Here is a 12,665-nt window from a genome sequence, read left to right as displayed (position 1 = left end):
CATTCCCACAGATTAACTTGCCTTATATGTGAACTATGTATGTTGCATGAATTCTACATTCTTAGAACTGTGTCCCCTTTCCCTCCACACTCCTAGTGTAATTAAATGTATCTCCAACATTTCTCAACTGCTTCTACATGTCCAATATGTAACCCATCTGTCAAAAAACAAGTTCCACATGGTGTATGCATACTTGTTCTGATTTTACAAGGCTGGGAACTCCTTGGCTTAGGTAAAATGCTGATGTTAATAAGTGAACCCCAAACCCTGAATAAGTTACTTTGTTTTAATCTGATACGAAAGTTTATACTTTTATAAACAAAGAAGAAAAAGATACAGATAAGGCAAAAATACTAAGGTTACTGGAAAATTAACTATTAACTGTAGTAACTATGCTCAGAAATAGAGTTCAAAAAACTTATTCCTCTTGTCTAACTGAAACTCTGTCCTATTTGACCAACATTTCCTTATCCCCCACCTCCCCAGCCTCCAGTAACCACTATTCTACTCTTGGCTTGAGTTTAATTATTTTAGATTCCACATTAAGTGAGATCATATGGAATTTGTCCTGTGTCTGGCATATTTCATTTAGTATGTCTTCCAGGTCCATCCTGTTTGTGGTAATGGTAGGATGTCCCTCTATTTAAAGGCTGAGTAGTATTCCACCACATATCACTTTTCTTTATCCATCTGTTACTGATAGATACATTGATTCTAAATAGCATCTAGACAGGCTGAACCAATAAGTATGAGATAAATGGAGGTAGGGGTTTGGCATGGGGGAACAAGAGGTGATGGGTATGTATTCTGTGACTGATATAATTCTAAACACTTTGGTAATTTTAACTAACTTAATCCTCTAATAGTCCTAAGAGGTGAATATTATTTTTCCTTTTCAGGAATAAGGAAACAGAAATCTAGAGATTCCATGCCCCATCCCCAGATGGTAAGTTGGTAGTACCAGGGTTTATATCCAGGCAGTCTGGCTCTGGAGTTGGTGATCTACTGTATTACAATGTTTACTATATTTCCCTGTTTGTTACACTGCTGTATCTCCCAACCCCCACCCCAATCAATTTAATATAACCTATTGGATTTTCTAAATTAGCAATTGCAGGTAATGGACCTAATACGGGAAAATGCTTACAAATAAAGAGAAAGACTCAAAAAAGGTATTGTGAATTTTAATTCTGTATACTTACCGCCACATTTGTCTCTTGTTCTGTATCTGGCACATAGGGGTAATGGTTATAAAACATATCATTTCGCACCATTTTTTTCCTCATTCTGCAGGGTCCTTCTGTCATCTCCAACATCCATTTGTCTAGATGGGAACCAATGGGGGGACCCCATAACCCTCGCTCCCGCAACAGCTCACACTCAATCTGGCACCACTCCTCTGTCACATACTTCAGAGCATTCTGCTGACGCTATGGGGGAAAGAATTCAGGTTGGTTTTCAAGCAAAAGCATAACTAACAATGGAAAGCCTACAGACAACAAAATTAATTATTTGGGACCAAATGCAGTCCATGACATTTCAATCAGTATCATAAAAGTACATTTATTTATAGGTAAAAAACTAATGATTCTCTGAGAATGTGGGGTTGTGGTGATCCAAGGTGATTATTTTAGCATAAAGTAAATTGCAGACAGGTACAGGTTAATATATGCAATATTACTAGAATAGAAAGTGGAAGGAACTTATTTCTCTGGCACAGGAAAGATGGTAATATTACTTATGAAAATACACTGAAATAGTAAAAATTGTACCAAGTACATATATGGTATGATAAGGATAAATCCTGTACTCCAAAAATATAAAATAACTCCTCTGACATATATGGGAGAAATCTAGGAAAACCAGATCAAGAAACAGAGCCAACAGAAACTTGGTAAACACTTCAAAAATTTTAGATAAAGAATATAAATATGAAAGCACGAAAGGAAGCTTGATTTTCATATAAAAATAAAAGGAAATTCATTTTCTATTAGTCAATGACCTAGACACACCATTTTTAATGACTTGGTCTAAATTCTTGCTATCTGCCAAACAAAATGTTTTAACATTAGGTGATTATAATTAATTTACTTAATGATTCACAGAATAGAAGTATACAATTTAAACTTGAAGATCTTTTTATATAAAACTAGTAAAAATTTACTGAGTGAACAATCATGAAATTACATAACAGTACTTGTATGTTCCTTGTGGGGATCATAATACTAGGGACCCAGTATTATGTCCATAAAACATTATCAGTTAATAATTTATAATTTTTTTTTAATTTTTTTTTTAGTTGTAGATGGACACAATACCTTTATTTTATCTATTTATTTTTTATGTGGTGCTGAGGATCGAACCCATTGCTTCACACATGTTGGCAAGTGCTCTACCACTGAGCCACAACCTTAGCCCCAATCATTTATAAATTTTTGATTGATTTAGAACAGATGCTTTGTAAACAGAATATTTAGAATAAGCTGTTGAGTAATTATGAATACAATAAGATGAGTTTGCTGAATTTAGTTTTTACTTGTAGTAAAAAAAGAACTTCATTTTGCTCATAATTTTTTACAATTTTAAGAAACATTTCAGAGAGTTTTATGCCTATTTTCACAATCTCTTTGTTAAAAGTCAGAAAGAGAAGGATGATTTTTATAATTTTATTAGGAACAAAGGTGTGTATTATGTCAGCAGTGAATTTTATCAAAATTTAGTTGTTTGTTGCTTTGTTCAATGCAGTTTACTTATAGGAAATTCAAATTTTTCTATATTATAATCAAGGGCCCAAACAGCTGATGGTCAGAATAATTAATTTCATCATCACCAACATAATCATAAAACAGGTAGGAAAATATCAGGAGAAATAGAGTCCTTGCACACCCAAGAATTGCAAAACACACTACTGCTTTGATTATGAATTCTTACCTCTTGATATTCCTTATACTGTGTATCTACTAAGTCACGAACAACAGCGATATGAGTAAACATCCACTGAGAAATCTCCTAACAATGAATGGAAAAAGAGTCTGAATATTTCACAGAATTCCTTGGAAAAAACAATTTAACTAGCATTGAAAACAATGCTGAACAATCAGTTAAAATGCTGTCAAAAGTGCCTACTACAGAAGACAAAAGAAAATACTGAAAGATGAATTATGACCAATCTAATAGAGGCTTATGTGGTAGACACAGATCTGCTGTCCTCCACCCTGGGCTTGCTGCCCAGCTCTGGAGCACTGTCAGCACCTTCAGGGATGGCCTCAGATGTAGAGAGCACCCCACAGTCAAAGGCTGGCTAAGCTGGGTGTGAGAAGACTGCCATTCCAGCTCAATGCAGGTCAACTCTGACAGGCCATTTTAGCCCTGAAACTTCACTTAGTCAGCAGAGGCTGTCACTAATTCTGCACTGCAGCCTGGCATTTTCCTCTGTCCAATTCTGCTCCCTTCCCCTCCCTTCCACAGGCATCATGCCCAAGGGCATCCGAAAGTGAACAACCTGCACAGTGAGTGCCACTGCAGTTTGCTTCTTATAAAACCCAACCAGTCACAGGAGATGGCTGATACACCATTTCTCCCAGACCCTTTCCACAGATGCCACTGAAATTCTGGTATGGTGAGGAAGTACAGTAAAGAAGAAGTTAATGGTGGAGGTAGATAAATTTGTTTGTTTTTAATCAGTTGCAAGTATTTATAATAAGATTATAAAAAGTAAAAGGTCTTATGTCTACTATTCCTTATATTTATATAATCACCAGTAATAATATTATTAAATGTTGGAAAATTTGGGAAAATACGTATAGTCTTTTTATAGCATCAGAATCTCATATTAGGTTCAGTTATGAAATAAATATAAATATACAGTGCTCATAATATAACTTTATCATAATAAAATGGGAGAAGTTCCTGTAACCTAGCTTACTTCTACATCTCTTCTAGAGCAAAACAGAAACATTCCATTTCAAATTATCTGCTCATGTATGTTAACAGTATATGGTACTAAGATATTATGATAGCATCAATAAAACTAAACAAAGTACCTGGGTAGAAAGACTGTGTTTATTAAGACCACTTTCCTTTCGATTCCTTCTTGATCCTGTTAACTTGGAAAGACCAAAGCCACTGCTGACACGGGACAATTTGGATTGTGTGGTGGGTACTAACGCTTCTCCTCGACTTATGCATTTCTTCTCATGGGCTATGAAATTAAAATTAGATTATTTTACAATTTTTCCATGTAATAATCAGTCTTATTTTTATGATGGTTATGAACCACAACCCTGTACAGTAGCCCCTTCATTATCCTTGGTTTTGCTTTCTGTAGTTTGAGTTACCTGCAGGCAACTGCAGTTTGAAAATACTATTTGTAATGCAATGAGAAATCAAGTTATTTTGGGAGATCACGTAACTTTTATTCCAGTATATTGTTGTAATTATGATATTTTCTTATTAGCTATTATTGCTAATATCTTACTTTGCCTAATACATAAATTAAACTTTATCACAGGTATGTGCATACAGGAAAAAGCATATCATACATAAGGTCTGGGATTATCTGTGGTTTCAAGCATCCACTGGGGGGTCTTGAAACATAACCCAGTAGATAAGGGACACTGCTATAGGTGTCAAAAGCAGCATGTATTACACATACAGGCATTTTTTTTTTTTGGTATCACAAAAATTATTTCCTGGTTATCTTGTTGAATGATGGCTGCTTGAGGATTATTGTACTAGCTGAACTTATATTTAGTTGACATTTCACAGATCTATAATAATATGCAAATTTAGTTTAACAATTCATAATCCTTACCTAAAACTTTTGGGTATATTTTGGAACTTAGAATGTTTTGGATTTTAAAAAGTCTATACAGTATATACACTGTATACATATAATATCACCAGAGGGTCTAGGGTAGTAAAGCATAATTTAATACATTAACACACTGCAGCAAAATATATGAACATTGTACCAAGCATTATAAAAGAAATGTAAGTGAGTTTTTGGTATCAAGTGAGTTTTAGCACCAAAATAATGAGAAAATCCTGGGTGTTCAGGGCTTTAATAATTTCAGAATTATAGATAAAAGACCCATGACTATGACAGTAGCTATATTAAAGCTGTGAGCAATGTATATTTTCCTTAACTCATAAATGCCTGAAGTATAATACACCTTAGATGAAGGGGGGAACAAAAAAAGGACAAAAAAGAAATTCAACTATCAGCATATCATTCTAGAATGGTTATATAAATTTTCATTTGTACTGCCATCACAGTATCCTTAATTACAAATTTGTTTACTCATATACAATAGGCTTAACGGTCTCAGTAGGTCTTCTTACCCAAATGATTCTGCCAGCATTTCAAACCAGCTTCTTCTATGAGTGGCCTTGCTATAGCGATGTCCACATGACCCCTTTCATTCACAGGCAGAGTTACTTTGAAAAGCTCCTCCAAGACTTGTTTCTTACTATGTATCAACTCAGTCCACACTCTGTTGACGGCTTTTATGAGAAGCTGACGCCCTAGAAAATTTAAAAATAAATAAATAAATCAAAAGAGAATGATGGAAACACTATATAAAATTAGTTCTTATATTTCTTCATGTTTCCTATCTGGGAATTTCAACAATAGTACTTAATTGTTTTTTAAAAAAATACTCATATTATATCCAGCACAGTGAAAAGGGTTATTCACAAAACCAAAATTAAGTTTCCAAGTGGTTGGTCTCTTGGAAAACTTTTAAACAATCTTTATATTCATGCAAAAAGTCTATATTTTTATTTACAAAATTGGAAATCACAAATTTAATAATCTAGCATTTTCTAGATTCTTAAATATGTATGTATCCCCTTTTCCTTTTGATCTCGTTCTTTTTGTTCTTCTTTGGTGGTGCTGAAGATTGAATTCAAGGCCTCTCGTATACTAGGCAAGTGCTCTACCACACAGTTACATTCCCTGATCCTTTAAGAGTAATTTTCAGATCTGAATATTTAAGGTGAGTGCAAAACTCAGTTAGTTGTTGAATATCTTTCAAAAGGGAAGTAATAATAAATATTTTTAAAAGGATTTTTACTATTAAATTCAGTCTTCCTTTGGATTCCTTGATAATTAGCCTGACTTCTCCAGACATCTTCAGCAAGCACAGAATCACTGCGTGGAGTGGGGGAGAACACACTGCTGCCTGTCACCCCCAGTTTCTGATTTAGTGGATCTGAACCGGGCCAGAGAATCTGTGTTTCTACCAAGTTCCTGAATAATCCTGATAGTGCTTGTCTGAGAACATCACTTTGGAAACTAGTGTTCTAGACTGCCTGTTTCTTGCCGGGATGAAAGCTCGGTCCTCAGGCAAATCTCATCCTGGGGTTCAAGAAATTTGGGTTAAAAAAAACAGATAATAAATTAATAATTAAAAGAATGAATGAAAAAAAGAATGAGTGCTGAATCTGGGAGAGATAAAACCATATGCAAAACTATTACACAGTATTGCTGGGAGACAAACATAAGCATAATGATCTCACCTTCAGCACCAAGTGCGTGGAAATAAGACATTAATCCACATGAATATTTCAATGTGCACTACTCACGAGTTCAGTGGGGAAACTCAATTTTAAAAAGAAAATTTAAGTGGTACTATAGCAGGGCGTGGTGGTGCATGCTGTAATCCCAGCAGCTTGGGAGGCTGAGGCAGGAAGATCACGATTTCAAAGCCAGCCTCGGGAAAAATGAGGTACTAAGCAACTCAGTGAGACCCTGTCTTTAACTAAAATACAAAATAGGGCTGGGGATGTGGCTCAGTGATCGAGTGCCCCTGAGTTCAATCCTGAGTACCCCCTACCAGACACACTGTAGACAACCTGTCTCAAGCTATGCTCTCCTCTAGTGTGGGTAGGTATTAAACTTACCAACTGGTCATTCTTTTTATAATAAACACCAAGTTTGTGTTTGCATTTTTACTTGTGCAAGTGTAGTACCATCAAGTCTCACTAGTGTTCCTGGGAAATGTTGAGGGTTATAAGTGTTAGGGGTTAGTGTTGTACTAATCATGGTGTAAGTAGATCCTTTATAGGCATGGTGGTTTACATACAGGTTGTACTAGTGGAAGCGTAATTGTTCATGTTAGCATTTTCTAAAGTCAATTTTTAAATTTTATCTTAAAAACTGGAAATGAAACAATGACAACTCATCCAAAAAGAATGAGGTTATTTTACCTTCACTAATATCTTGGCTGTATCCACCATCTGGTTCAATGTCAGAGGGGATCATAATGTGCCATGTAGTCATGCGGGCTTCTGCTTCCAGTCCAAATCCATCCACGTTGCTGAAAAATTCAAGTCAATTTAAACATTTGATGACAGTGATTATAGTTTACAAATTATAATGACTAAGAGTTATTCTGTAGACATATGTAAATGCTAGCTCCCTCACAAAGTTCTGTTGTTGACAGACATTCAGCAGATGTATAAAACAGAACTTCTAGCTTGTCATGAAGATACCATTTTCTAAGGAATGATCTCACAAATCCACTTGACAAAATGTAATTAATCTATAGCATCACACCATCTCAATATTTGAGATGCTTTTGGTTAGTGTAACATCTTTATCTCAAAATTACCAAAAGATCAATTAGCTAAGACTAATCTCCAAATATGCCTATGTTGTCACTGGTCTCACATCACCCTTCTTTGCTCCACTAGTAGTGCAATATTAGCAGTTTCCCAAATGTGCCACACTCTTTCTTTCCTCTGGGCAATCACAAAGACAGCTACTTTTTTCCTGCGGCACTTATCCCTGTTCTCTTGTTCTCTCCAAATTGCAAATCAGCAGGTATTTCTTCCAGTTTAGGGATTCCTATTATATGCTCCTAAGGCAGTGTGCTATTGCTACCAGAGCACTCAGTGCAGATGACTGGGTTTTGCTTAGTTATGTTTTCCCTTTAAAATGGCTGCCACAGAGTCTGTCTTACACTTTATCCCAGTCCTTAATTCAATGATTGGCCTCTAGGAGACATCACAGAAATATCTGTCAGCGCAAACAATAGAAAAATACCAATTTTACCCATTTAACATGTAACATTGCCTCAAACTTTTCTTAGTTTCCAAAAGTGTCTATTTTATTTGTTTTAAAAACATACTTTCTTTTAAAAATTATGTGACATATGGTAATTATGGAAAAATTTAAAGATGCAGAAAAGTATATTAGAAGAAAAAATAGGAGGCTGGGGCTGTAGCTCAGTGGTCAAGTGCTTGCCTCACATGTGTGAATCACTGGGTTTGATCCTCAGCACCACATAAAAAAATAAACACTGTGTGTTCACCTTCAACTAAATTAAATATTTTTTTTTTAAAAAGAAGAAAAATAGTCATTATTTCATTACAAAAAACACTTATCATTTATTATCTTTTGCATAAAGTATTAAACCAGATTAAGGGGAAAAAGAAATGCTATTATCAAAAAAGTAAAACAAAGAATTCTAGTAGAATAATATTGAAGACAAATTCAAGATGACAAATTAAACCTAAAAGATTTACCTCCCAGCATGTAGATTAATCAAGCAATGAGCCAGACAGCTAATGAATTCCTGGTCATGGTTCCCAGGCCCCAGGATCAAATTCCTGTTCAAAGTAAGGACCCTGAGCGAATCAAGGAGAGCAACTTGCTGAGGGACAGTTTTGTGTGCCCGCGAGAACTGGTACAAGATGGTTCTATTGAGGCAGTGATAAACTGCATCCAGAGACAAGCCCTGTGATCTTCTCTTTGACTAAAGACACAAAAGATACTTTTTAGTAAAAAGAACAAAAATGAAAAAGCTGCTTATCATTCTGACATAAAGTTCGGTTATCTATCATGTAACAGATGCATGCTAAGTACGAGGAGCGCCAAGTTAAAACCTCTTGCTACTATGGAGTTCAGAACCCATACAGCACAATTTAATGAATTTAATAACAGCTACATAAAAAGAGAGCTTCCAGTAAGGAGAGCCACAAACAAATTTTGTTAGAAAGAATGATCTCTAGTCAAAATCACTTGAAAAAGCACCTAAATTTTTATCTTGGTTTCATCCCTTAGTTGAGCGTGAGACTCACTTTTTGGCTTAATTGCAAATGTATCTCTTAGAAGATTCTTAAGTGACAGGTGAGCTCCTATACATCTGTACATATTAATAAAACATGGCAATAGGAGTATAATTCTAGTGTGATTCTATGTTATATTGTGAATAAGATTAATTACTTGTACCAAACCAGACCAATATTCCTTAGTCAGCATGCACAAGGAAGAAAAAGTGATGTCTTCAAAGGAATATGGATTACAAAGGAATTTGTAAAGATTAGATTAATAAGAGAATGTTTCTTTAATATCAGCTTTACATGCTGTGTAGGCCTTTGCACACTGATTTTTTTTACTGTAAAAAACTATTAGACTATATTAATGTAAGGTATTTAAATGCATCTGGGTAGCAAAGACAGATACCAGTGGGGAGGTCAGCAAGAGACTGACCCACCTTGAGAGAGCCAGGCAACTTTACAAGGGACACAGTGGCACTAGGCTGTTGGTGGAGGGGGCAGTTAAAAGTATATTTTATATTCACTTTTAATAAGCTTAGCTTTATATTGAATGTTAACATTCATTACCTTATTAGTTATACTTATTTACAACAATTTTTACACCATAGGCAAAGTTTTTCCAAAAGGAAAACGTACTCTACAACTAATAGTGACAATTGATTACCTGTGCAATTAGTTGAATTATAAAATCTATAAGAAGTTTAGATTCTTTGTTGAACATGCCTTGCCAAAGCTTGTCCACCACACGTTGTGTGAAATAAAACACATTGTTCACCAATACCTGGTAACTTCCTCCACTGGTAATAGGCAGAGATGCATCTTCCCCTAAATTCCAGTAGAAAAAAAATGTCTTAAGAAAATTGATACACAAGATCAAATCTTCAAAGAAATCATGCTAAGGAAAATGAGTATATCTACAAGACTTAAGAAACATGACCACAGCAAGCTCTTAGATACTATTTGAAGAAAATGATGTTCATAGTTACAAATCTGAGTAAATACTGGAAGAAACAGTTTCATCAGGATAAAAGTGCTATAAATTGAGACTCCCTGTGAAGTCCCTTACACCTAAAGACAGTGTTTGATAAGCAAATAGTTCTTCAACTGAGGTTGTCAGTGACAGAGCGTCTTAATTTAAGAGAAAAATTAAGTCAGTTTATTAGTTACAAATGGATTTTGTGTTAAGTAATAAAGGGTTAAAAAAACCCCATTATCAAACAAAACTTTCCATTTTGGGGGGTATAACTTTAATAGCAATTAACTAATATAGGCAAAAGAGAGCTTCAGAAAGATTGTGAAAATCAAGTATCTCCAGTGGTGGTGGGGCAAAGGGGGACTGGTAGCTCCCTCCATGATTGCAATTAGCTCTGCCTCTTTTTAAGGTTATTCCAAGGTCCTCAGTGTGTTGCTATATATGTACTGCTTTGAGATAATCCTCCTAGTCCTTCCTAAGCAGAACACTCCCTCCAAGCCCCTCTGTAGAAACTCTGGAGGTTCTAACTGAATGTGATTATTATTCCCACCTCACTCTAAATTGCCCCCCTAAGCAGAACTCTTCATTTTATGCCTTCATTGGTATGACTGATCTCAACTGATACTAACAGGTACAAAAGTAAAGCTTGACACTTAGCTTTAAATGCACGGCTACATGTCAAGATAATACCAAAGACTTCATTGTAAATGGCTCTGGAAAAAATGTTAATTTAATAGCACAGAGATTCTAAGATATATTATCACCAGCAACTCAAAGGAGCATGTAAACTAAATCATTACCTTTTGTATTCCTATGAATTTTTTTTTATTTATAAATGGTGACTCCATTGTAAAATACTGTTTTATAATTATCTATTTTTATTGTAAATAGATATAGACATATTGAAAAAACATACTCCAATATGTTTTGTACTTTATGTCCTAGAACACATCCTGAAGAATACATGTACCAACAACTCACTCATTAAGTACATATATGTGGTCTATATAACAAGCATATTTATAGAACTTTATTTAGAACTGTGTCTACCAGGAAACTTTTACATGTCTATCAACAGAGATATAAATAAATTTATATGTTCATATGATAGAATATTATAATAGTAATGAAAATAGACTCTTGCTACATGCAGCAACATGGATAACTCACAAATATAATACTGAGCATAAGAAAGCTAGACTAAAAAGGAAGGAGAAAAGAGACAAATTTTAAAAAGAGAGACTGAGGACTTATATAGAGAAAGGAAGGAGAAAGACTACAGACACTTTTATAAAATAAAAATAAAATACAAAATTACCCAATAACACATCAGCTGCAAGCAAATGGTCCATTACACTATCCAAAATGTAAGTCTGAAATTCTTTTTGCTGAGTTCTTGTAGATCTTTCAGGTGAAGCCTAAATCAATAAAAATTATTACAGTTAGAAACAGAACTAACTACACAAAGATAGGGTTCAATTGTTTATGTATGTTATAAAATGTAATAAAAAGATGAAAAAAAAACTACTGGTAATTTAAAAAATATGATATGAATACATATACTGATAATTATTTTCTTATTTTTCTTGCCATAGAATTAAAAAAAATTAAAGAAAATGTGAAATGTCATCTTGAAATCCACTGTTTGAAAAACATTATTCTAAATTACTATAAGAATTTAATAAATATTTTATAATCTATTATACCTCACTTCCAAAAAGATTTGGCAGTTTATAATAAATTGAGATACATCATAAAGCCATTAAAACAAATAAAAAAGCCCAAGAATCTAGTTATCAAGAGGAAACATCAATGGGGAAATATTTCTAACAAAAAAACTAAGTCAATAATTTAGCTCTGAGCTTCCTAAGTGTCAAGAAGGAGAAAAAATATGGCTTACAAAGCTTTTTATTATTTCTAAAGGAAAAGCACAGTAGATTGACAGCAAGGATATATGTTTTCCTACAACTGTCTGAGAAGATTGTTCTCTGTGGGTTTTCTGAAGATAGTGAACAACTCTATAGGTGGCATATTTAATAACAGTTTTACCAAGCACAAGATAATGGTTTAAATTATCTTGAGTAAAAGCACAAAGTTAAACCATGTTCTTGGGCAGCCTTCCCACTGCTTATAAAGAACAATAATCTGGTTGCCTAACTTTCAAGCATCTAACCTGGTAAGGACAAGAAATAAAGGTAAAAAGATCCTTCCCTCATCCCTCAAGTCCCCACAGTCCTAGCAACGCTTTTGACAGAAGTTAGATATCAAACCATTCAACAACCTGTCATCTGTCCCTTTCTTGGAGATCTGTGTGATTAGATTCACAAATAATGCTATGTTTAGTAAGTGCAATGAAAGAAACTACTTCTTGCACAGAAAACTTCAGGACTATCTTTACGACCATGTCTTCTAAATAAGCTTTAGAACACTGTTATGTTTTTCTTTCTAATCTGATTTCAAGGTAGTCCTTTCAAAGGTTTTAAAAGAACAGTTAAAATCTGAGTTCTAAATTGAGATTAAAGTTATTAACCTAAGGATTTAAAAAACTAATAGCTAAACCAAAGTTGTCCTTTCTCTCTCTTCCATTTGCATGACTTTTTTTTTGCCAGGGAGGGGGGGGTGTGGG

General features: G+C 34.4%; 1 protein-coding gene across 8 annotated transcripts in view; it reads right to left on the bottom strand.

Annotated features, from left to right (window-relative positions):
• Positions 1-12,665, bottom strand: part of Wdfy3 (WD repeat and FYVE domain containing 3) — a 221,872-nt gene that overhangs the window by 52,179 nt on the left and 157,028 nt on the right. For 7 of the 8 annotated variants that reach the window (XM_048784720.1, XM_048784721.1, XM_048784722.1 and 4 more), the window contains 8 exons: positions 11,358-11,457; positions 9,731-9,891; positions 8,533-8,762; positions 7,213-7,322; positions 5,344-5,526; positions 4,044-4,201; positions 2,932-3,009; positions 1,203-1,430 (listed from right to left, as the gene is read on the bottom strand). In XM_048784720.1, the coding sequence (XP_048640677.1) occupies positions 1,203-1,430; positions 2,932-3,009; positions 4,044-4,201; positions 5,344-5,526; positions 7,213-7,322; positions 8,533-8,762; positions 9,731-9,891; positions 11,358-11,457 (1,248 nt within the window). The remainder of the gene's footprint in view (positions 1-1,202; positions 1,431-2,931; positions 3,010-4,043; positions 4,202-5,343; positions 5,527-7,212; positions 7,323-8,532; positions 8,763-9,730; positions 9,892-11,357; positions 11,458-12,665) is intronic. The other variant, XM_048784724.1, reaches the window with a different exon arrangement.

The sequence above is a fragment of the Marmota marmota genome, unplaced genomic scaffold (genome assembly GCF_001458135.2).
Source record: "Marmota marmota marmota unplaced genomic scaffold, marMar, whole genome shotgun sequence".
NCBI classification, from domain to species: Eukaryota; Metazoa; Chordata; class Mammalia; order Rodentia; family Sciuridae; genus Marmota; species Marmota marmota.
The sequence above is the reverse complement of the archived record's forward strand: the minus strand, read 5'-3'. Positions and strand labels throughout refer to the sequence as shown.